We start from the raw sequence: 23237 nt of genomic DNA, 5'->3' as shown, positions 1-23237 counted from the left end.
TGTATCCATTCGTCATTATTGATTATTTTTACTGTACTGTATTTCATTTTAGATTTATATGTATTATTTTTTTGCATTTCCGACACGACCATTCTGACTTACGACCTGGATTTGGGTCCCTAACCCCGTCGTAAGTCGGGGAGGAGCTGTACTCACTAATGGCCACTCATGTTACTACCTAATACACTATTGTTATGGATTCTGTGGTAAACAAGTGTTCTGTTATGCTTATTATTTACTTTTACTTTTATCCTCTTCGCCACTGATTGGTTCGTTACCCGCTTGGGCGGTTGGTCATTTTTCTATTATGCACTGTTGGCAAGTACAAGACATGTACTGGCTCCAGAAAGTATCTGTACCTGTTCCAGTGTTGGTTAAGTCTGGTCCTGAATGAGCTCACACTAGGTGCCATCACAACACTCTGGCAGACTCTTCCAAGAGTTTACAACTCTCACTCCAAAAGAGTTTGTACTGACAATTTTCTGAATTTGTGGCTTCTTCAACCCTAAGCTGTGACCCCTTGTGGGGTGGGCTCTCTGAAATGTTTGCATACTTCAATTCCTATATGTCACTACCTTGTCCACCTATAATATATAATTCCCATGTTTCAATTAAATGAAAAAAAATTGTTTGTTTATAAATGCTGTAGATATTTTTAAGTATTCAAAGGAAAATTATAATGTTTATTTACCTTATTTAGCTAATTGCCACCCACTAGAGGTGGTCATGCTGAGGGAAGGCAAAGAATGGCCTGTGTAGGAGCCCTCCATTGCTCTAATAATTTTGTCAAGGGCTATTTTAAAGCCCAGTATTGTTCATTGTGCATGGTAACTTGATGAATTAGTACAGTAGTTATGTCCTCTCGTGTTGGTGGTGCGTGACATCACAAAGAAATGTCCCGGGTTCACGTTTTCCATCCTTTTCTGGATTTTGAATGTTTCAATGATATCTGCCCTATTGTGTCTTGTCTGAAGGGTTGTTAGTCCTAAGGCCCTCAGTCTACTTGGAGAATCAAGATTACATAGTTCCGGAATCATCTTAGTCGCTCTGTGTTGCACCTTTTCTAGGGATGCTAACTCCTTCTGAATGTAGGGTTTTCATGCCTGTATATACCGTAGTAATCCAGGCTGGGACATACGTGAGATTTGTAGAGTTGGAGGAGCGTTTTCCTATCTTTGTATTCGAAGGTTTGCTTTATAATTCCCAATTCTCGGTTTGCTGCCCCCACTTGTTCCGCCGGCGTATGAAGAAAAATAAATAACTGGATAACAGGTGTCACTTGAGTCACCCAAAATAATAATTTTTAATGAGCATGTGCAGTATGGTAGATGATAGTTATATGATGGCAGAACAAGACAGCAGGTGGAGTCAGTCACATTCACACCGTGAGTTGCTTGGCGCCATGCCACAAAATGGGTGGTGGAAGGTCCATCGTTTTGCAATGGATCTTTCTGGTTCTCCTCGTCTCCTCCAAATGTTGTCAGAATTTTCCCTGTTTTGTTATAAATTAGTTATATCCAGGGGCATAAATCCACATATAAATGTGACCAGAGGGGGTAGAGGTAGGGTCCAGCTGGTGGGAGTGGGCAGTTTAAAACATTTTTAAAATGAAGTTCTGTACTTAAAAAACAAGTTTTGGTGGCATCTGGAGCATGGTTAATTTTAACAGAAAAAGTAAATGTGTGTGTGTGTGTGTGTGTGTGTGTGTGTGTGTGTGTTGGGGGGGGTCCTGAGACACTCAGACCCATCAAAGAAAAAAGTGATGGGTCCTGACCCTCTCAACCCTTTTGGATTTATGCCCTTGATTATATCATTTCATTATAACTACTTCTACTGATATTTAATTTAGATATTCCATGTACCTGTATGTATGTATACGTACATGTATACACCAGAGACAGCATACCAGTAATACATGTACTTGCAGTACTAGCCTAGGCTCAGTAAAGGTCCCGTTAACTGCAAGTTTCTTTACGCTATTTGCCTCTGTCTACCCAGCAGTAATTGGGGACCTGGATGTTAATCTATTTGAAGATCGTGTTCCGGGGTAATGGTTAACCAGTGCAGTTGGCGAGTTGTCCGGTCTTCTCGGACTATTCTTTGACACTGGGTCATGCAACTCATTAACATAGAGTGTTGTTATTGTTTTGGCAACAGCTTCTACACTTTAAACAAATTCACATCTAGATGGCCCTTGGGCCGGCCATCCTCATTACACAAGGAGCAACCATTATTATTTATTATATACTGCACTGTACAATACAGAAATGTTAATCTTAGCTTGGGTTTTGCTAATGATGTTACTCCGTATTTCTAATTAGACTTCTTAAATAATATTAGTACAAAAAATAGTCAACATGAACAGATCAGTACATTATATCTTCCCTCATTAATATGATTTCATAAAACCACTCCGTGATGATGTGTTTCAGAAGAAAATCGTCTTCCTGGCATTAGAGGAGAGTGTAAAAGACTAGTCTTCAGATCAAACAAAATAACAGGAATAATTGATTAGCAACCCCGCACACCCTCTTGCTATGACGAATTTGTCGTTACTCTTCACATCTGTTATTCCACGAATAATGATAGTACAATAATTCTTCAACGATATACAGTACCGTACTTGCAGATTTGCGAGGTGGCTGGGGACGTAATCCAGGAGACAGATAATGAAGTTGGGGGCTCACAAAAATACAATACACCCTTCCAGGTGGAACTCCAATTCAAAGAAAACATAGCTTCAGGAACAAACAATTTTCTTAGAGTTTTCTGAGCTGCAGGAAATGATGAGGACAAAACCTTTGTTGAGGAAAGACAGAGTGAATCACTTCCCTGAAAAAAGGAGACGATGATTCTTCTTCAACAAGAAAGTCTAATACAAATGATGATAAGACAAAGAAAGCAAAGTCTAATAGGACAAACATTAGAAAATCATCAAAATTGATAGATCAAAATGTAAAGTTGAAAAAGCCACAAGGAGTTACTACTCAGTCCCAGAAGAAAGCAACAAGAAAATCAGCAATTGATGAAAGAAAGGGATGAAGACAAAGTCAGAGTAGAAAGAATATTCAAAATGAAAGAAAGAAAATTCTAAACAGAACAAAAACAAAAAGGCCAGAAAAAAAGAAGCCCATCATATTTAAAAAACAAAAAACCCCAAGAGTCAAGTACAGTAGGCAAAAAATGGCTGCCTGACAAAGAAACAAAAAGAAAATAATAAAGACAAGCAAACAACACATAATGACAGTCAGAGACATGGAAGACACGGTGGCAACAAAACACCCAAAGTGGGAAAGACTCCTCAAAGTGAAGGTAAATACTGTACCATAAATACTGTAATTCCAAACACAACAAACGTTAAATATTGATAGTGTACAAAGCATTTGGGTAGTTTTGAATCTATTTTATTATATGTTCCCCAAAAAAAAATATATACAGTGAACTCTCGCTTTATGCGGTTTCACTTTACGAGTTTCCACGTTTACGCGGTACCCTGCCGAACACGGAATGCTCACTTTCCGCGGTGTGTGTACCCTTTTACGCGGAGAGCGGCTAGCGGTCCTCTCGCGCCGCGCTATTTTTGGATCCAAACCTCCCGCCATGTTGTGTAAGCGGCGCGAGTAGGTTGCGCAGTGTATGTCTTTGTTGCGTTATCGGTGACGTCATATGACTTATCGGACTGTGATTGGGCAAAGCATCCTTACCTCCCTCCCCGCTAGCTGTGATTGGTTTAATGTACTATGACGTGCCCCGCCGCGGGAGCGTTCAAGCCCCTTGACCTACCCGCGTCAGTTACACCCCTCCCGGCTACACAGTGTATATCGGTATCCATTGTTCCATAAGAATGGCTTCCACCGGACCACCACCACCACCACCACATAGAAACCTTGCATTACCTGGATCCAGCCGCCCTAAGCCAAAGAAGACACGACGTTCCTTAAGCTACGAAATCAAATATAAGATCATACAAGAGTTGGAGAAAGGAACAAGACAGGTTGATCTCGCGCGCCAGCATGGTGTTAACGAATCAACTATCAGGACAATTAAGAAGGATGCAGCCAAGATAAAGGAGCACATGAACATCACAAAGTCTACAGGTGCTTCTATGATCAAGTATTTCCACAACCAGGTGCTTCTCAAGACGGAAAAATTACTTGTGAGCTACTTGGTTCGTCAGGCGCGACGGAACATGGCGGTGGACACACGCTCAGTTAAGGAGTACGCATGTGAACTGTATGCTGCAGTGTCACGAGAGATGGGAATTGCAAAGCCCAAACCCTTTAATGCTTCCTCTGGGTGGTTACAGAGGTTTAAGAAGAGGAACAAGATCACCAATATCAACATTGGTGGTGAAGAAGCTAGTTCTGACCGTGTTGCGGCTAGGGAATTTCCTCTGTTTTTACGTGAGATTATGAAGGAAGGACATTACACCGACGACCAGGTGTTTAACATGGACGAATCTGGTCTTTTTTGGAAAAAGCCACCTTCCAAGACCTTCGTTGTGAAGAATGCCAGCAAGTGTCGGGGCCGGAAGTAGCAGAAGGAGCGCATCACCGTCCTGTTTACCACCAATGCCTCCGGTACCTGTAAGCTCAAGTTATCAGTGATCCACACAGCATGCAAGCCGCACGCCTACAAGAGCATGGACATGACCAAGCTAAATGTCCACTGGCTGACCGCACGTAAGGCGTGGATGTTCTCTACTCTGTCCCTCTCCTGGTTTGATGACTGTTTCGTTCCCGATGTGAAGAAATTCTGTGAGCAACAGAATGTTCCATTCAAGATTTTGTTGCTGCTTCACAACGCACCAGGACACTCGCCCCTACTGTTAGATTGTCACCCCAACGTAAAAGTGGTCTTCCTTCCTCCCAACACTACGTCTGTAATACAGCCCATGGACCAAGAATTGATCTGTAATGTAAAAGCTGCATTCTCTGCCAAGAAATTCAAGCTCCTGAACGACTACACCAACACCAAGGAAGAGTTGCGTAACCTGAGTGACACCAACACCGATAGCAAGAGCAAAAATGACGAGGATCAACAGTTGGCAGAGCAAGAAGTACTTGTGAGACAATTTTGGAGAACATTCAACGTCAAGAAAGCTGTGGACTTCTTGGTGGAGGAATGGGATCAGCTGTCTGTAGCAACTGTTCGTCACGCATGGAGACATGTGTTGCAAGGTATTCCGGGTGTTAGGCAGAGTAAATCTGTGACTGGTGAGGTTCAGACTGTTGCAGTAGCAGTGGACCTTGCCAGAGAAGCTGCGCAGAGTGTTACAGCTGCAGGCTTCTCCGAGACCACCAACGACGACATCCTGGAGGTGATAAGGGATCCTGATGTGACTACCGACGAGATGGTAGATGATGATGACATCAGTGAAGAGGCAGGTGGTGCATCATCCCAAGAAGAATGCCAGTTATCCCATAGTAATGTAAGGGGTGCCATCAAGTGTATTGAGAAAGTCAAGCTCCTCCTTTCCAACGACCCTGACGCTAACAGGTATGAAATCTTCACTACCCAGCTGTTGCAGACTATGGAGCCCTACATCAAGGTTTATCACGACAACATAAACACCAGCCGTCAGCAAAGCATAATCGAGTTCTTTGCCTACAACCCACCACAGCCAGCCCAAGCCAGTGATAGTGACAGAGGCAGAGACAGTGATGATGACTTTGAGGGATTTGTCAGGGAGGCACTAGTAAGTGTGGATGACAGCAATGAAGACTCACCTGAGGGCCAGTAGCCTGCCCTCTGCTTGGGAACCAGCCTCCATTCCCCTATGCCGACCCATCTCTTCTACTAACGTAAGTGTTAACCCCAACCTTGTTTTTTTCTAACCTAACCTTCAATATATTATTCTCTTATTGATTGTTCCCTTCTATATTATGTGTGTGTGAATACCATCATAAAGTTAAGATGTTATTTTTAGTAAAACGTACGTATTGTGTCGGGAAAAAGTGGAGTTTGGGAGTCGGCCCAGTCTCTATTTCAATTAATTCCATATGTTCTGTTATTTCCTTTACGCGTTTCTCACAGTGAACCCTCATTTTACGCGGTTAATTGAACCCACGGCAGCCCGCGTAAAGTGAGAAACGCGTAAAGGAAATAACAGAACATATGGGATTAATTGAAATAGAGACTGGGCCGACCCCCAAACTCCACTTTTTCCAACACAATACGTACGTTGTAGTAAAAATAACATCTTAATTTTATGATGGTATGCACACACACATAATATAGAAGATAAATATCAATAAGAGAATAATATACTGTACCAGGTAAAAGAAAAATCAAGGTTTAACACTGACGTTAGTAGAAGAGATGGGTCGGCATACGTGGATGGGGGCTGGCTCCGAGGCAGAGGGCAGATTACTGGCCCTCAGGTGAATCACTATCACTATCCACCACAGATATCAGGGCCTCCCTGACAAACCCCTCAAAGTGACTATCACTGTCACTATCACTGACTTGGGCTGGCTGTGGTGGGTTGCGGGCGAAGAAGTCGGTGATGCTACGCTGACAGCTAGTGTTGATGTGGTCGTGATACATCTTGATATACGGCTCCATAGTTTGGTCTAGATGGTTATTGGAGACTTCATATCGGTGATTGAGAGGTTCGTTGGAAAGGATGAGCTTGAGTTTCTCTGCAAACTCGATGGCATCCTTTACATTACCATGTGTTAACTTCTGTTCTCGGGCTGCCGCACCACCTGCCTCCTCACTGACGTCATCGTCTTCCAACATCTCGTCAGCAGTCACCTCAGGAACCCTGATCACCTCCAAGATGTCGTCGTTGGTGGTCTCTGAGAAGCCTGCAGCTGTAACACTGTGCAGCTTCTCTTGCAAGGTCCACTGCCACTGCAACAGACTGAACCTCACCAGTCACAGGTTGCCTCTGCCTCCCACCTAGGTAGTAGATAGTAGGCAGCTACCGAACAGGGAGGTACTACCGCCTGGGAAGATATTGGCAGCATAATGTGTTGCTTAATGGTAGACCCTGCTGCCATATGGCATCAAGAAAATTGTGACCAAGTCCCAGGCTCCTGATCTGACTTTCTGCCTCATTTACACACAATTGTAGGGTCTCAATTGTTTCTATTACATGACAAAACAACATACATATACAGTATAGCGTTTTTCAATGTTGATTTTTTTCATTCTTGCATTTCTTTGTATTTATTATTATCTCAGTGTTGTTATTATTATTATTATTATTATTACCATTAATATTTTATTTTACTTTTTATTATAAATTTTATTTACTACGAATTATTATTATTATTAAATTTCGCACCTTCGGCCCCGATGTGGGTCAGTGACCTGTGCCGGTGGACTAATCCCGTAATAAAAAAAAAAAAAAAAAAATGCCGCCACGCGTGACGAATCATTGCCACAGACAGCTGCCCCAATGCCTCCACCAAGAAATCAACAGCTTTCTTGATATTGAATTTCTTCCAAAACTGTTTGACGCGAACCTCATGCTCCGCCAACTCTTCTTCCTCCTCGTCCTCGCTCTAGCTATCGGTGTCACTCAGGTTCAGCAACTCATCTTTGGTGTTGGTCAAGTCATTAAGGAGCCGAAACTTCTTTGAGGAGAAAGCAGCCTTAACATTACAAATTAACTCTTGATCCGTGGGCTGGATTAATGACGTAGTGTTAGGGGGAAGGAAGATCACGTTTACGTTGGGGTGACGATCCAACAGTAGGGGCGAGTGTCCTGGTGTGTTGTCAACGAGCAACAAAATGTTGAATGGAACATTCTGTTGCTCGCAGAATTTCTTCACGTCGGGAACGAAACAGTCGTCAAACCAGGAGAGGGACAGACCAGTGAACATCCACGCCTTATGTGCAGTTAGCCAGTGGACATTTAGCTTGGCCATGTCCATGTTCTTGTAGGCGTGCGGCTTGCGTGCTGTGTCGATCACCGATAACTTGAGCTTACAGGTACCGGAGGCATTGGTGGTAAACAGGACGTTTGATACGCTCCTTCTGAACTTCCGGCCGCGACACTTGCTGGCAGACTTGACAACGAAGGTCTTGGAAGGTAGCTTTTTCCAAAACAGACCGGATTCATCCATGTTAAACACCTGGTCGTCGGTGTACTGTCCTTCCTCCATAACTTCTCGTAAGAATGGAGGAAAATCACTCGCCGCAACACGATCAGCACTACCACCTTCACCACCAATGTTAATGTTGGTGATCTTGTTCCTCTTCTTAAACCCTTGCAGCCACCCAGAGGAAGCAGTGAAGGGTCTGGGCTCTGCAATTCCCATCTTACGCGCCACTGCTACGTACTGTACAGTTCACAGGCGTACTCCTGCACTGACCGCGTGTCCACAGCCATGTTCCGTCTTGCCTGACGAATCAAGTAGCTCACCAGCAAATTCTCAGTCTTGAGCAGCACCTTATTCTGCAAATACTTCACCATTGAAGCACCTGCAGACTTTGTGATGCTCATGTGCTCTTTAATCTTGGCGGCATTCTTTTTGATCGTCCGGATCGTAGATTCGTTCACGCCATGCTGGCGCGCCAAATCAACTTGTCTCGTTCCTTTCTCCAAATCTTGCACGATTTTGTACTTAACTTCGATACTTAGGGCACATCGTATCTTCTTGGGCTTGGGGCGGCTGGGTCCCGGTAATGCAAGGTTTTTCTGGGGTGGTGGGGGTCCAGCGGAAGCCATTGTTGAACAGATTAGTGGGCACAAGAGAGAACAGCATAAGCGGTGACTGAGAAATGAGACTGACGCGGCTAGGTCAGTAGCTTCTCTCCCGTGCCAGGCCACGTCATATAACATTAGACCAATCACAGCTAGCGGGGGAGGGAGGTAAGGTTGCGTGGCCCAATCACAGTCTGATACATCATATGACGTCAGCAATAACGCAACAGCGACATACTGCATTTCCCGTGTATGGTCAAGCATGGACCGCGTGAATACAAAAAGGCGCGGCAAGTCTGGACCTCTCCAGCCGCTCGCCGCGTAAATAATGAAATTTACCGCGTAATTAAAACATTTGATTCTGGCAAGGCACCGCGTAAATGACCAAACGCATAAACAAAACCGCATAAATCCAGACTATACTGTACGGGTATAACAAAATAACAAAACATGATGACAACTCACTACAGAGAAATGAATTAAGAAGGAATTTACAAAATCTAAAAAATAGAAAAAAAAAACAATGTAAAAATAAGCTCAATATTATAAACTTTCAATGACAACAGAAGAAAAACAGAACTTGCATGTCAACAAATACACTAAAAGAATCTATTTACAATATTTTAAGTCTCTGCTGGTGCTTTTAACCCTCTGCTAACACACTAAGTCATCTGCCTAAGCTAAGACCATATGTACAAAGCAATTTAAGTGCACTAGAGTCTGGGATCTTGGAAACTTAACTTAAGTCCTTTTCCATTAGCCGGAACTCTCCACAACCCGGAATTGAAATCGGCTCGAATTTCTCCGGGAAACTCTCTCCATTCCGGCTCTTCAAACGAATACCCAAGGTTGAAAATCAGGCGTATTTTCTGAAAATTCCAGAAACTCTCTCCATTTTTTCCTGGTCTGTGAGCAAATTGCGAGGATGAAATAATGAATAATTACGGGAAATTACGCAAGTCTCCAAATTTTTCCTGTTCTGAATCTGGGAACCAATTCTGAGGTTAGGTTAGGTAGAAATTTCCAGAATCTTCCCAGTAACCAGAAAAATTCCACATCATCTATGAAACCAAGAATTATTTCTTCAGTATTGGTGAAAGGTGAATAGTCAGCTGTATCTCCACCTGTAAGTGAAAATAAAGGCATTAATATTGTGTTAGTTAAATTTGCTAATTCTGAAACATCTTTATTTATGAGGGTTAATATTCAGAAGTTGCCAACACCTACATCTATATTGAGTCTTATACTGTATAGAGACCCTATGGAAATTCAGGTTAGGTTAGGTTTACATTTTGATGAAGAACATTAAAAGTTTAAAGGGCTAATATTGTCGGTAATTTTGTCTATTAAAATAATAAAATAAATTAAATTTCAGCTGGAAACTCGGATCTTTTTGGTTTCATATACAGCACTCAAAAAATCAACAAATATTTTTTTCTAATGTAGATTTCTATGGTGATTCCAAAAATGTGGTCCTTTTTGGGGGGAGGGGGGAATTAATAGGGAAAAATTATAGCCCTTTAAACTTTTAATGCTCTACATTGAAATGTTAACCTAACCTAACTGGTAAAATTAGGTCAACTTAAAGTTCTAAAATTCACTGGATAACCGAAAAGATAATAATACCATCAATTTATTTTATTTTGGAAGGCATTATTAATTTTTTTTTGAATCATCGACATAAAAGGCCAATGTATTCACAGTTGATTCTACCATACAGTGAACCCTCACTTTACGCGGTCAATTGAACCCACGGCGGCCCGCGTAAAGTGAACAACATAACATATGGGATTAATTGAAATAGAGACCGGGCCGACCCCCAAACTCCACTTTTTCAGACACAATACCTATGTTGTAGTAAAAATAACTTCTTAATTTTATGATGGTATGGACACAATTAATAATTAAGAGAAATATCAATAATATTAGGTTTTTAAACACTTACATAATTAGAAAAGATGGCTGGGCACACGGGGATGGACGGTTAGTTCCGAGGCAGAGGGCAGATTATTGGCCCTCACCTGTATCACTTGTATCAATTGTATCACTATCCACCACAGAGGCTTGCAGGGCCTCTTTGTCAAACCCCTCAAAGTCCATATAAGTCCATATCCTCACTATCATTATCACTATCACTGACTTGGGCCGGCTGTGGTGGGTGGCGGGTGAATAACTCGGTAATGTTTTGATGACTGGGCGACCTTGTGCGCACCCTGCTCGCGCCGCTCTCCGCGTAAAAGGGTACACACACCGCGGAAAGTGAGCATTCCGGTTTCGGCAGGGTACCGCGTAAACGCGTAACGTGAAACAGCGTAAAGCAGGAGTTTACTACTTGTAGACAAAATATGGAATGACTCTACAGTAATGTACAGTGGTCACTCGGTTAACGAGCACAATCCGTTCCAGCAGGTTGCTCGTTAACCGAAACCATTGTTTCAATGGGTTTTTGGGTAATTGGTTCCAGCTCACCGAAAATTGCCTAAATTCAACAAAAATGGTAGAAAAGTTCACTTACTTTGAGATGTGTATGTAGAAGGCTCCTGGATGATGATGATGATGATGTGAATTTGAAGTGGGAGGTGGAGAAGGAGAAGGGAGAAGAGAAGGAAGTGGAGGTGGAGGAGAAGCATTTTACTGCTTCTTGGAAGGTGAGTCACCTTCCATGAAAATGTCAGGAACCTCTGGACTGACAGATTCTCCACCATGAACATCCTCTCTCCTTGAAGTGGAAGGCTGATGGATAGCATCTTGTTCCCTCTGCCTTTTACTGAAGAAAGTGTCAATTGTGGTCTGTGGGGCATCTGTCCTCCTCACCATTAACTTATGTTTAAAGAAGGAGACCACAGAGTCCTCAACATGACACAAAGTTAGTTCAGTTTTTTCCACTTCTGGGTGCTTTGAAGCCAGTTCCCTGAACTTCTCCCAGTAGTAAATCACATCTTTCAATTGTTTAGCTGACATATGGTCATCACTTTCAATTTCCTCCTCACCACTGTCAGCCTCTACCTGTAACATCTCATCCAGTTGCTTCAAGTCATCAGGAGTAAGTTCCTCCTCATGAGACATCACAAGCTCTTCCACTTCCTCCTCCTCCACTTCAAGGCCCAATGACTGACCAATGGACACAATCTCCTGGTCCAACTCTGTTTCTTCCTCAAATCCTTCAAAAACATGGACTACTGATGGCCACAGTGCTTTCCATGAAGAATTGAGGGATCTAGTGGAGACTTCTTGCCATGATGACACAATCAATTTTACAGCCTCCAGGATGTTGAATTGTCTTTTCCAGAAATGTTTCAGTGTTAGTTCAGGATCATTGGAAATTGCCTGATGACACCTCCTAAACATTTTCTTCATGTACAACTTCTTGAAGTTGCTGATCACATTCTGGTCCATTAACTGTATGATTGATGTAGTGTTTGGAGGCAAAAACAACACTTTCACAAAGTCAAAATGATACTCCAAATTTCTGGCAAGGTCAGGGTCATGACCAGGAGCATTATCCATGAGGAGAAGAGCCTTTAAAGGGAGTTTTTTGGTGGTTAGGTAGCTCTTGACAGAAGGGCAAAACACATCAACAGCCCATTCATTAAAGAGCTGTCTTGTCACCCATGCCTTACGGTTGGATTTCCAATAAACTCCAAGCTTTGTTCTTACCACTTTCTGTTGCTTGAACACCCTGGGGTTTTCAGAGTGGCAGACAAGCATAGGCTTCAATCGGAAATCTCCTGAAGCATTGGCTCCAAGCAATAGAGTGAGACGGTCTTTTATGGGTTTATGACCAGGTAAAGAGGCTTCATCTTAGGTGATGAATGTTCTTTTGGGCATCTTTTTCCAGAACAGCCCAGTTTCGTCCACATTGAACACTTGCTGTGGAAGATAATTTTCTTCTTCCATCAGTTTTTTAAATTAATCTAAAAACTTTGCTGCCCCTTCCTTATCAGCACTAGTAGCTTCACCATGCCTAACAACACTGAAAATGTCACTTCTTGTCTTAAATTTTTCGAACCAGCCCTTGCTGGCCCAAAAATCTTCAAATTCTGTGCCTGAAGAACCAGGTTGATCTGTCTTTAAATGTTCGTAAATCTCCCTGGCTCTTTCACAAATGAATTCAGTAGAAACTGAATCACCTTTCATCTGTTTTTCCCTAATCCAGATGATAAGTAACCTCTCAGTTTCTGCAATTAGGGATCTACTTTTAAACACTCTTGTAGATTTGTCTCTCACTTTCACTTCTTTAAATTTGTCTTTCTGTGCAAGAATTGTCGGCACAGTTGATGTTGACATGCCATATTCTTTGCATAGCGCATTTGTTCTAATGCCTTGTTCATGTTTTTTTATGATTTCCTGCTTGGTTTGGATTGAAAGCGCTTTTCTTGATCTCTTAGGCCCCATACTGGATTCAAACAATGTCAACACGTGCTTTTCAAAGTTAAACTTGTTGTAAATAAAGAATATTTTCTTTAAAATAACACTGCACTGCGCTATATATTGTCAATATGTAAAATAAATTTCAAAATGACCAATAATTTGCTTGGAAACACAGAAAAAAAGCGTTTAGTTGAAGAGAGTCTCAAGCAAGATGTTACCTCTAGTGAAAACAGAGAGACTAACGCCTGTTTGCTGTGTTAAGAGGCTGGATGCCGCGCATTAAACTAGTCACTTTACCTTCAATTATGTTCAATAATTGTTAAAATGACTAAAAAATTTAATATTAAACTTTTAAAATTATTGAATAGTATAAACTTCTTGATATTTACTAAAATAGTAAGGAATTTAAGCCCTAGAACTGATTAATGTATTGGCGGACTAATACTACAGCTGGTTGACCGCCCAGTGCAAGTCAAAACTTGTTGAGGTCGGCTCGTAAGAAACTCGTTAACCGAGGGGTTGTTGGTTAACCGAATTTAAGAATCTTATGGGAGGTAACTCGCTAACCGAAATCTCGTTAACCGAGGCGCTCGTTAACCGAGGGACCACTGTATATCACCATTGCTATTAAACATGTTGAACCCTTGATACTTGCCTTCTATAATGAAAACAAAAACATGAAAAAATCACATATGCAAAAACTGGCAAATGTGTTTGGGACTGGCAACTACCCTAGTACAGGTCAACTGGCATATTTGGACTTAGACTTACCTCTGATGATGGTGAGGAGAAATTGGAGGATATAAGCGGCGATGAGGCAAGTAGAGGCTGGTGGATGTTCCCATACAAACATGGAATTCTTTTAAAAAGAACAATAAAATTCTTCATATGCTGTTGTATATGAAGGATATCTTATAAAAAATATTATTTCTTTGCAGATTTCTACAATTTATGTACTGTACATCCACTTCCATTTTTTTTTCTTTTAGTTTTAAAATATAGTTCCATTGCAGTATGCATCAGGAGGGGGCGAGAGCACCACGAGCCAACGTTCCAGTCATGAACCTCAATTTATTTATTTTATTTTATTTTTTAAAGCACTGAATGATTCTTGTGTGATGCCCATCGGGATACCAAAGCATTGTTTACAGGACAATTGTTCTTGCATATGACCCTCTATACGATCAAAACAACTCGCTTTAACTACATCCATCCAATAGCCATTGATATCCATTGATCAAAAAAAATTTCTCGTGCAAATTATGGGTTGTTTAAACTCAAATTAATCACAGTCTTACAAGGATTCCAGTAATGCAAGTTATATTTTTCTACGTCAAGTCAGTGACATTTTATAAGGAAACAATATTTAACTGAAGGCACCTTCGCTTGTCAGCCTACCCACGCCCCGCCACACGGCCAACCCGTGCACTACAGCTGTGTCTGTTTCCTTGTCGATCGTAAACCTGGCATCGCATGGTTCCACGATTAGTAGCTAGCATTGCGCTTATCATCAGTGTTTTTTCTTATATAGTGAGAGGACACCACTAACATTCAGATTGAACTGTGTTATGGCGACTATGAAGTGATATTGTCTGGTTTTTTGTGACTGTAAGGTGCGTTGACTGTTGTTTTGAAAATGCGAGCAGTGGCAGTGGTTATTATTGTTTTTAAATTATCATCGTTCGCTCAGTTTTTGTGACTGTGAAGTGAGCAGTGTAACTTTGAAAATGTCTGGGAAGGTCAAGGCATCCAAGACAACCCTGTCTCTGAGGTGAAGCTTGGCAGTGTTAAGCAGCATGAGACTCCCCAGAGGCTGTGTGGAAGTCAGAGTGACGTCTCCACTCCACCTACAAGAGTCACCTTAGCCTCGAAGGGGACATGTGATGATGACCAGACTTATCCAATATGATGTGGCGAGTGTTGTTTACTTGTTTTGTACTGATAGTATTATTGTAGGAATTGTTTTGTCGGCGATACATGTGTGCTTGGGGCCTGACTGAAAACGTATCCAATTGAAGGCCATGTTATAATGTTCCCTATCTACGATATTTCACCTAGCGATGGGTTTTTCAGGAGCATAACCCTACCATATCTCAGGGGTTACCTGTATCCTTTGTTTTGCATAAAGGTTCCGTTCCTGAAAACCATTTGTACATCAATCCTTCATAATTTGAGGGATGCCCATAGTTAATTTCCCATATAGAGCAAAATTTTGTTTTAAATCAAACATAATTAGGTAAATTCTGGTTTATATCTCACTCCATTACATATCTCACAGAAGACGATTACTAAGAGAGCAGTTACACATCACTGTCAGAAAAAGTCACTATAGGCATTATTGTATCTGAAAACAATCCGGTATTAAAACATTAATAAAACCTAATCTATAACAATGTAACACAGTTGCATAATTCATTAAATATTTTTTTGTATCTTCATATTATTTATTAAGAGTTTTGTTACAACCATTCATCCTCCACATTCCACGTATGTAGTAAGATACATTACACATGCGAGTTATTATTTCTCTTACTAACAACTTTACATCAATTTCCCAAGAATATTAACTTTTCTTACCCCTATGGTCTCTTCCCCAAATACTGCTACTGTGTAAGCTATACATTAAACTTTTATCCTCCATTTGATCCTTGTAACTGACATTAATGACTAAGTATTTTCTATCATTATTCAATACATTTTTTGCTTTACACTGAATGTCTCAGTAACTCCGACAGCACAGACTGACTTTTCAAGACCCACTTATATCACAAGAATGAAAAGGGATTAAACAATTGAGGAGACAGACATCCCAACTTAGACATGTGTCAGTTCAGTAGCTTAGCTGGGAGAAATGGATAACACGATCACTTTCAGTTACCACACTTAAAATGTCAAAGCTTGAAAAACAAACCATATTTTGGCTAACAGTAGGAATTTACAAATTGAAATGTCAGTTTGTGATGTTAGTTTTAGTTTATTGAATTTGTATAATGGGTTTCATCTATAAGGTTTAGTAACTAAGAGTGAGAACTACAAATTTATATATTAAAAATCAAAACAATTGCAGTTCAACACTTAGTCATCCCATCTGGACTTTCTCTTGCGGTCCCGTGGTGGAGCGAGCTGAACAGCCTTAGCATCACCTAAAGTCCATGAAGTGTCAGCACTGGCTGCAGTAAACTGAAAAATGTAAAAGGGAGTAAAATATCAACAGATATGTTCATATAAAAAAAATCTCAACTAATATACAGAGTTGTGTACAAAACCAAACAGTCTGGAGAAAACTGTGTTTGACCTAACCTATTTAATGAGAATAGTATTCAACATGAAATTAAAAGATGGAGGAGTTTGTAAAACATGGATATAGACTAAAAGAAGTGGAGGAATGAGTAATGAAATGAATCACAGTATAGCAAGAGAGAAATGTATGGAATGAGAAATGTATGGAGAGGGAGAACCATTCAAAGAGGCCAAAGGAAAGGCATTGTAGGTAAGAGAATACTGTATATGTATTAATGAACATGAATTAGATTGCCAATGACGATGGAATTTGTTAAAAATTCTGCATGAGACAGTAAGCGGTGAAGTTGGAAATACACGTTGTATTGTCACAAACTGTGCACCATAAACAAACATAATTAAAGGAATTTGAGTAAGCATAGTCTGAGCAATACAACTCATCCACAAAGGCAATAAATTTCAGACTTTATACTAACCTGATTCTTGTACTGTGAATGAAACGCAGCTTTCATGGCAGCAAGACGATTAGTAGCTGGGCCGGTCATGCTGGGGTCTCCACCTCCATAGGCCTGACTCGCTGGGCCTACTGCCATACTAGCACCAACACCCCCAACACCTCCACCACCAACACAACCACCACCACTACCTGCTGGTGGAGTATGGAGAGATGTTCAGAATTCCATGGAAAATTAACCAGGTACAGTATTATTGTATTTGAAAATTGTATCAAACATCTTTTGAGAATGAGCAAAAAAAATGGAATAAAAAATACTGTACAGTACCCCTCCTACCATCAAAATACATAAATAATGCTGCAGCACATAAATAAGGATTGTGGATTGTTTTATCAAGCCTCATTTTACCACTAAATGCTCTCTTTTTGTCCATCTGTGAGGGATAGTATAAATTACCATTAAACCCACATGAGAGTTCTCACAGGTCACTTGCAGACACCCCATAGGAAAAAAGTATTCATTGGTAATATGCTGATAACAGATGCTCAAATTACACTGAACACTTTCCATTCCCTGCTACTTAATATAAAGGCATGAGACTAATAAAAAATCTCATCAGTCCATATAGCACCCTCCATTAACGAGTGGTTCAATTTACGAGATTTCAGTTAAAGAGTAAGGACTTTCAGTTCTATTAACGAGTACAAATTCTATTAATGACAGCCTCTCAGTCCCAGACCTCCATAAAATATCATGGTGTGAAGGTGTGGAACAGCTTACCCCCACCAATCCGAGCAAAGACTACGCTCCCTTCCTTTAAATCATCTCTAAAAAAATATCTATTGTCTAAGTATTAATATTTCTTGTAATACCTACTATATTTACAGTACCTGCTTTTATTGTACCATCAAAACCGTTTTATCGGAAATTATCATGTAAATAGATAAGAAATTACAATTGCAATAAACATAATTGCCAACCAGACAATCCTGAAAGCTCTGTCCTCTTGTTCAACCTTAATACTGTATAACCCATGTTGTACTGCTACCCCATTGTACTTATGTTTTTCAATTCCACTGTAATTTATGTACAGCTCCTCCCCGACTTACGACGGGGTTAGGGACCCAAATCCAGGTCGTAAGTCGAAATGGTCTAAGTCGGAAATACATTACAGTACTTAAATAATACACAGAAAATCGAAAATGGGTGCCTCTTTTTCTTCTCAGCACCACAAAACACTTACTTTTAAGCTTGCCAGCCATTTTAAAGTAAATTACAAACGAAAATTTTGTCTGTGTACTGACTTTGGGACTCAAAAATACGTAATTTTACCAAATTTTGGTACGACTGAGGCAAGTCGTAAGTGTGGGTGGTCGTAAGTTAAGCAGGTCATAAGTCAGGGAGGAGATGTATATACTTATAATAAAAAAATAAAAAAAAATAAAAATAATAATAAGTAAATAAAATAAATAAATATTGAAGTGATAACCGTGGTAACATTATGAGATGATCTTATTACCACCATGCTATTGTACTGTTCCAGATGACACTAAATGTTTCATAATACTTCCTTGAGATAGATGTATAGTATACATCAGGTGCCTAAAAGAGATCTCAGGTTCTCAACTGGCTCAGCCATGTTAATATTGTTATTATTATCCACTCTGTATCTGTGTTTTTCTGGCTAAATAAACTGTTTCAATTCAATTCAATTCAATTCAACCTTACGAGAAACACGTTTTGGTGGGCACATCAGCTGATCAACTCGTCCGCCAATAAAATCGGTTCTATGTTTACCTTTGCTTCCAGTGGAGTAAACATCGAGAAAGTTGTGCTCTTGAAAATTTTTGCATTTTTACATTAAAATTATTGGTCATTCTGAAATTTAGTTAACACATTGATAATATACAGTGTAGTGTTGGTTTAAATAAAAAATCTGGGATTAGTTAAATAAATTGTTGTGAACTTAAAATTTTATTGGTGAAATTATCAAGCATGGGCCCGAAGAAATCTTGGAAGGCGATTTCAATTCAAGTGAAACAAGAAAATATTAAGAAATACTACGAAGAAGGTATTAGAACCAATGCACTCTGTAAAGAATATGGCATGTCGTCATCGACTATGCCTACAATCGGCTGTTTGCGCTGCCACTATGTAAACAAAACTGCCGGGAATTCTACATGCATACCTCACATTGTGTTAAAATATTTTATTTTTTGTTTTATTTATTATTGTAGAGTATACTGTACAATACTGTATTTTGTTTATGTTTAATGTTTTGTTAATTCTATTACCGGTACAGTGGTCCCTTGGTTAACGAACACAATTCATTCCAGAAGGTCGTTCATTAACCGAAAATTTCGTTGACCGAAACCATTGATTCAATGGGATTATGGGTAATTGGTTCCAGCTTACCGAAAATTGCATACAAATTAAAAATAAATGCAGTAAAGTACACTTACTTTGAGGTGTGTATGTAGAAGGCTCCTGGTTGATGATGATGGGAATTAGAAGTGGGGGTGGAGGAGAAGGAAGAAGAGAAGGAAGTGGGGGTAGAAGAGAAATCACCCCAAGCTTCATGCCATCATTTCACCCATAAAATTTTAAGTTCACTTGGTGTAATTCAAGATTATTTTCTTTAAATCAACACTGCACTGCACTATATATTGTCAATATGTAAAATAAATTTCAGAATGACCAATAATTGTACTGTAAAAACCAGGGCTGTGGAGTCGGAGTCGGAGTCGAGGAGTCGGAGGAAATTTCGGCTTGTGGAGTCGGAGTCGGAGTCGGTAAAATTGTCCAGACTCCGACTCCGACTCCGACTGAGTGAAAACGCAGCAGCGGTAGACATTAAAAATACGAGATTTCAGCAAGATTTCTTTGGTGCACTGATGGAAGTGGAGAAATTTGACCGGTCTTCAAAAGTGACAGTGGAAGAAGCCATACCTGCTTACCCAGAGATTGTAAAAGATGTAGCTAGAGCTGTGACAGCAATGCCACCCACTCAGGTCAGTGTAGAAAGACTGTTTTCTGCACTGAAAATAATCAGATCAGATTTAAGGGCTTCCATGAAGGAAGATCTGACTGAAGCTATTCTGTTCCTAAGAACAAATATATGAACTCAGGCATATTCATTGCAGTGATTCCACTGATCCCACTAATTTTCTTAAATTATTAAAAGAATTTATTTCCATTTTATAAGCATTATTATGAATTTATTGTAGCAGGCACAGTATAGCACTATAATTTTGGACGATAGTCTCTTCTTTACCATTTGAAATTTTGAATTATATCAAATTTTGTTTCGTTGAAAACTGCACAGAGGCTCTCAGCTACAAAACAATTAGCTACAACCTGTTTTTGGTGAGATTAAGGCAAATTTAATTTAATAACTTAATCATGTAAGGTTTATCCATTTTCCTTAATAAGGTATTCATTTCTTTAATGTACATAAATATATAACTTTACTTTAAAAGGAATTGTAGGATCATCATTTAGATCCACATCAGATTATGAGCTTAAACAAAATTCATATGCTGAGATCGAACTTTTAGATATACATGTAAATGGTGTTTTCTAGTTAATATCTTGAATTCTTAATAAATTTATTTTTCTTTTGATTGAAACTTTGAAAGTCAAGCCTATCATCTTTTTGTAGTTCTTAAATATCGTCCAGATCATTAATAAAGCTGTAGCAGTATAGCCACGGTGTTTTACTTTTTACCTATGCAGGTTACAACATACAAATTACAATTAGGATGGTAGAAATAGTTGTTACAAATAGGCCAAGGGTCGGAGTCGGAGTCGGAAGCATAAAAATTTGAGGAGTCGGAGTCGAAGGTTTTGTCTTCGACTCCACAATAGTAAAAACATAAAAATAGTTTATGTTCAAGAGTCTCAAGCAAGATGTTACCTCTACTGACCAGAGATACAAACTGACGCCTGTTTGGTGAGTTGAGTGGCTGTTTGGCGCACTAAAAACTCATTTCCTGTACTTCAATTACGTTAAATAATTGTTAAAATTACAAAAAATTTAATATAAAACTTGGAAAATTATTGAATAGTACAACCCTCTTGATATTTACTCAAATGGGAATGAATTTAAGCCCTAGAACCAATTACTGTATTGGCAGAATAATATTCCAGCTGGTGAGCAAGAGAAAACATGTTGAGAGGAATTCGTAAGGAATTCGTCAACTAATTTTTTTTCGTTAAACGAATTGAATATTCTTTTCGTTAACCGAGGCGTTCGTTAACCAAGGAACCACTGTACTTATCAATCTCTCTAAAAAACTCTAGGTTTCGTGTTTATTGAAGACATCTTCAGGTCATGAGACCCACTTATCCCCCACCCAAGAAAGGGTGACCTGATATTCCATCAGAAGGTCAGTAATATGAGACCACTAATCCCCCACCCTACCTCCACCTGACACTGAGTACAGGTCAGGTACACAAGGCCCACTAATCCCCCACAGCTCCATGGGAGTGGAAAATACCAGTCTTTGCTGTAACACACAGCTTCATTCACGCCCATAAAGATTTTTAATTTTCATATATATTTATTTTACCAAACCTTTAGATAAACTATTCTGGATTATTATAGCAAAGAAATGAAGTTTCTAACTTAATTAGAACTGTATTTACGGACTCTGGTAGTTTAGACTCAAGTAAAACATCTCCAGCACCCAGAAACATTCTGGGGAAGTGGGCTAGTGTCTGTCTGTGCAAGATGTCTAGTTTAGACACTCGGAAACTTTTCCCAGTAACCGAAAAGGTTCTGAGGATAAGGAATTTTTCCGGGTTTGAGAAAGTCGTCTTGTTACCTGGAAATCTCTCATCCCCGGAAGTGCTCTGCACCAATTGTTCCGGCTAACGGGGATATCACTGTGTGTGTGTGTGTGTGTGTGTGTGTGTGTGTGTGTGTGTGTGTGTGTGTGTGTGTGTGTGTGTGTGTGTGTGTATATATACGGTATATATATATATTAATAAAACAAGATGTTTGGCCAGAAGAGTGCAAATGTCAGGTTAGACAAAAACACATGTGGTACTTTATAATAGGCCATCTTCCAGAACAGTGGGAGATGGTATTTTTACACTACTAAATATATAGGGTATATAATTTTTATAAACTAACCTGTGGATTCACTGATTGGAGTACAGCCTAGTCCTGGACGTTCTCTGAAGCCTAATCCTCGTCCCCCAAGAGCCTTCGCTTTACCTTGCTTAAATCGAGACTTACGGAACCAAGAGCTCTGCAAGGCTAGTTCCAATAGTTCAGACGGTACTTCCTGCGCAGCTCCTTCAAGGTTCCGTACCAAATGTCCTGCAAACTCCTTATCCTTATCTGTTACCAGTGTGTATGCCGTACCCTTCTCACCAGCTCGACCTTGAGGAGGAATATAAAAATCAGCATTTCTAATTTCTCAACACAGAGAAAACATTTTGAGCATTCACTGAATGTAATGGGTAAAAAGAGTTGAAAATAATCTATTTGGTGTGGAGACATGAAAAGTGTGAGTGTGAAGATGAGAGAGCTTAGGAATAGTAAGGCACCTAGAGTGAATGGAATCACTTCTGGAATTCTAAGGAAGGGATGTGAAAAGAGAATGGATGACAAGAGTGTACTGATAATTTATATATGAGAGAAAGTAGACTGCCAAAGAAATGGTAGATATCATGTATAGTCCGTCTGTATATAGAATAAAGCATAACAATGAATGTAAATATTATTGTGAAACAAATTTTTTAAGTACAGTAATCTGGGAGTGTGTGCAGTAGTGTCTGCTCAGAAAAGTATAAGGGCCAGAGCAGGACTTCCCTGGTGTGGGCTGAGATAGAGTAACAGGAGATTCTATTTCAGTCATTGATCTGGGGGGCTCAGTATATGACCTTCCCTGAGAATGAAGAGACCTGCCTACAATTTTCTCTATTTGGGAATTTTACAAACTGTCCTGCACATAAACAAAAGACTGATTTTACAAAATTTATTTCTGTGGTTTAAGAAGTAAAACAACATGACCCAGGAGGTCCTTAACTCAGTTCCTACGGAATTTTATTTACCAACTTCCCTTATTCATCATGAGTGATGTTTTGAATGGCCAACCACAAATGCTGGTTCAATAGGAAGATATTCTAAACACAATACCTAGGTGGTACGATCTATTACAGTCTTAACATTAAAATTATGAAGCTAAATTTGTTTCCTGTTCATAAATCAGTCAAACACAACTAGCAGCTTAAACAAGGTAAAATCCCCAGACTGCTAATTAGATTAAAAATTAAAATATGGGTAGGTGAGCAGATGTTTGTGTACTGTACTGTATATGCTTGAACCTTATATACAAAACATCTTTCCTCTTAATTTTCACCTGGGAAATCATCCTGCCTACTTGTTGGAGAATACCAAAGCAACCTTCACATGTTGATGTTATAATGCATTACTACTACACTTTAACAGCTACAGTCTTTAATCACTTGTGTATGGGATCCCCTCTGTACTGAATAAAATT

At 39.8% G+C, this 23237-nt stretch overlaps 1 protein-coding gene across 4 annotated transcripts in view; it reads right to left on the bottom strand.

Moving 5' to 3' along the window:
• Positions 1-15262: 15262 nt before the first annotated feature.
• The window catches only part of LOC121862372 (ATP-dependent RNA helicase DDX42-like), a 50400-nt gene continuing 42425 nt past the window's right edge, over positions 15263-23237 (bottom strand). For all 4 annotated transcript variants that reach the window (XM_042360626.1, XM_042360630.1, XM_042360627.1 and 1 more), the window contains 3 exons: positions 21863-22114; positions 16747-16919; positions 15263-16210 (listed from right to left, as the gene is read on the bottom strand). In XM_042360626.1, coding sequence (XP_042216560.1) covers positions 16106-16210; positions 16747-16919; positions 21863-22114 — 530 coding nt within the window. In that variant the 3' untranslated portion in view covers positions 15263-16105. The remainder of the gene's footprint in view (positions 16211-16746; positions 16920-21862; positions 22115-23237) is intronic.

This window comes from Homarus americanus, unplaced genomic scaffold, assembly GCF_018991925.1.
Source record: "Homarus americanus isolate GMGI-L3 unplaced genomic scaffold, GMGI_Hamer_2.0 scaffold31037, whole genome shotgun sequence".
Lineage (NCBI taxonomy): Eukaryota > Metazoa > Arthropoda > Malacostraca > Decapoda > Nephropidae > Homarus > Homarus americanus.
The sequence above is the reverse complement of the archived record's forward strand: the minus strand, read 5'-3'. Positions and strand labels throughout refer to the sequence as shown.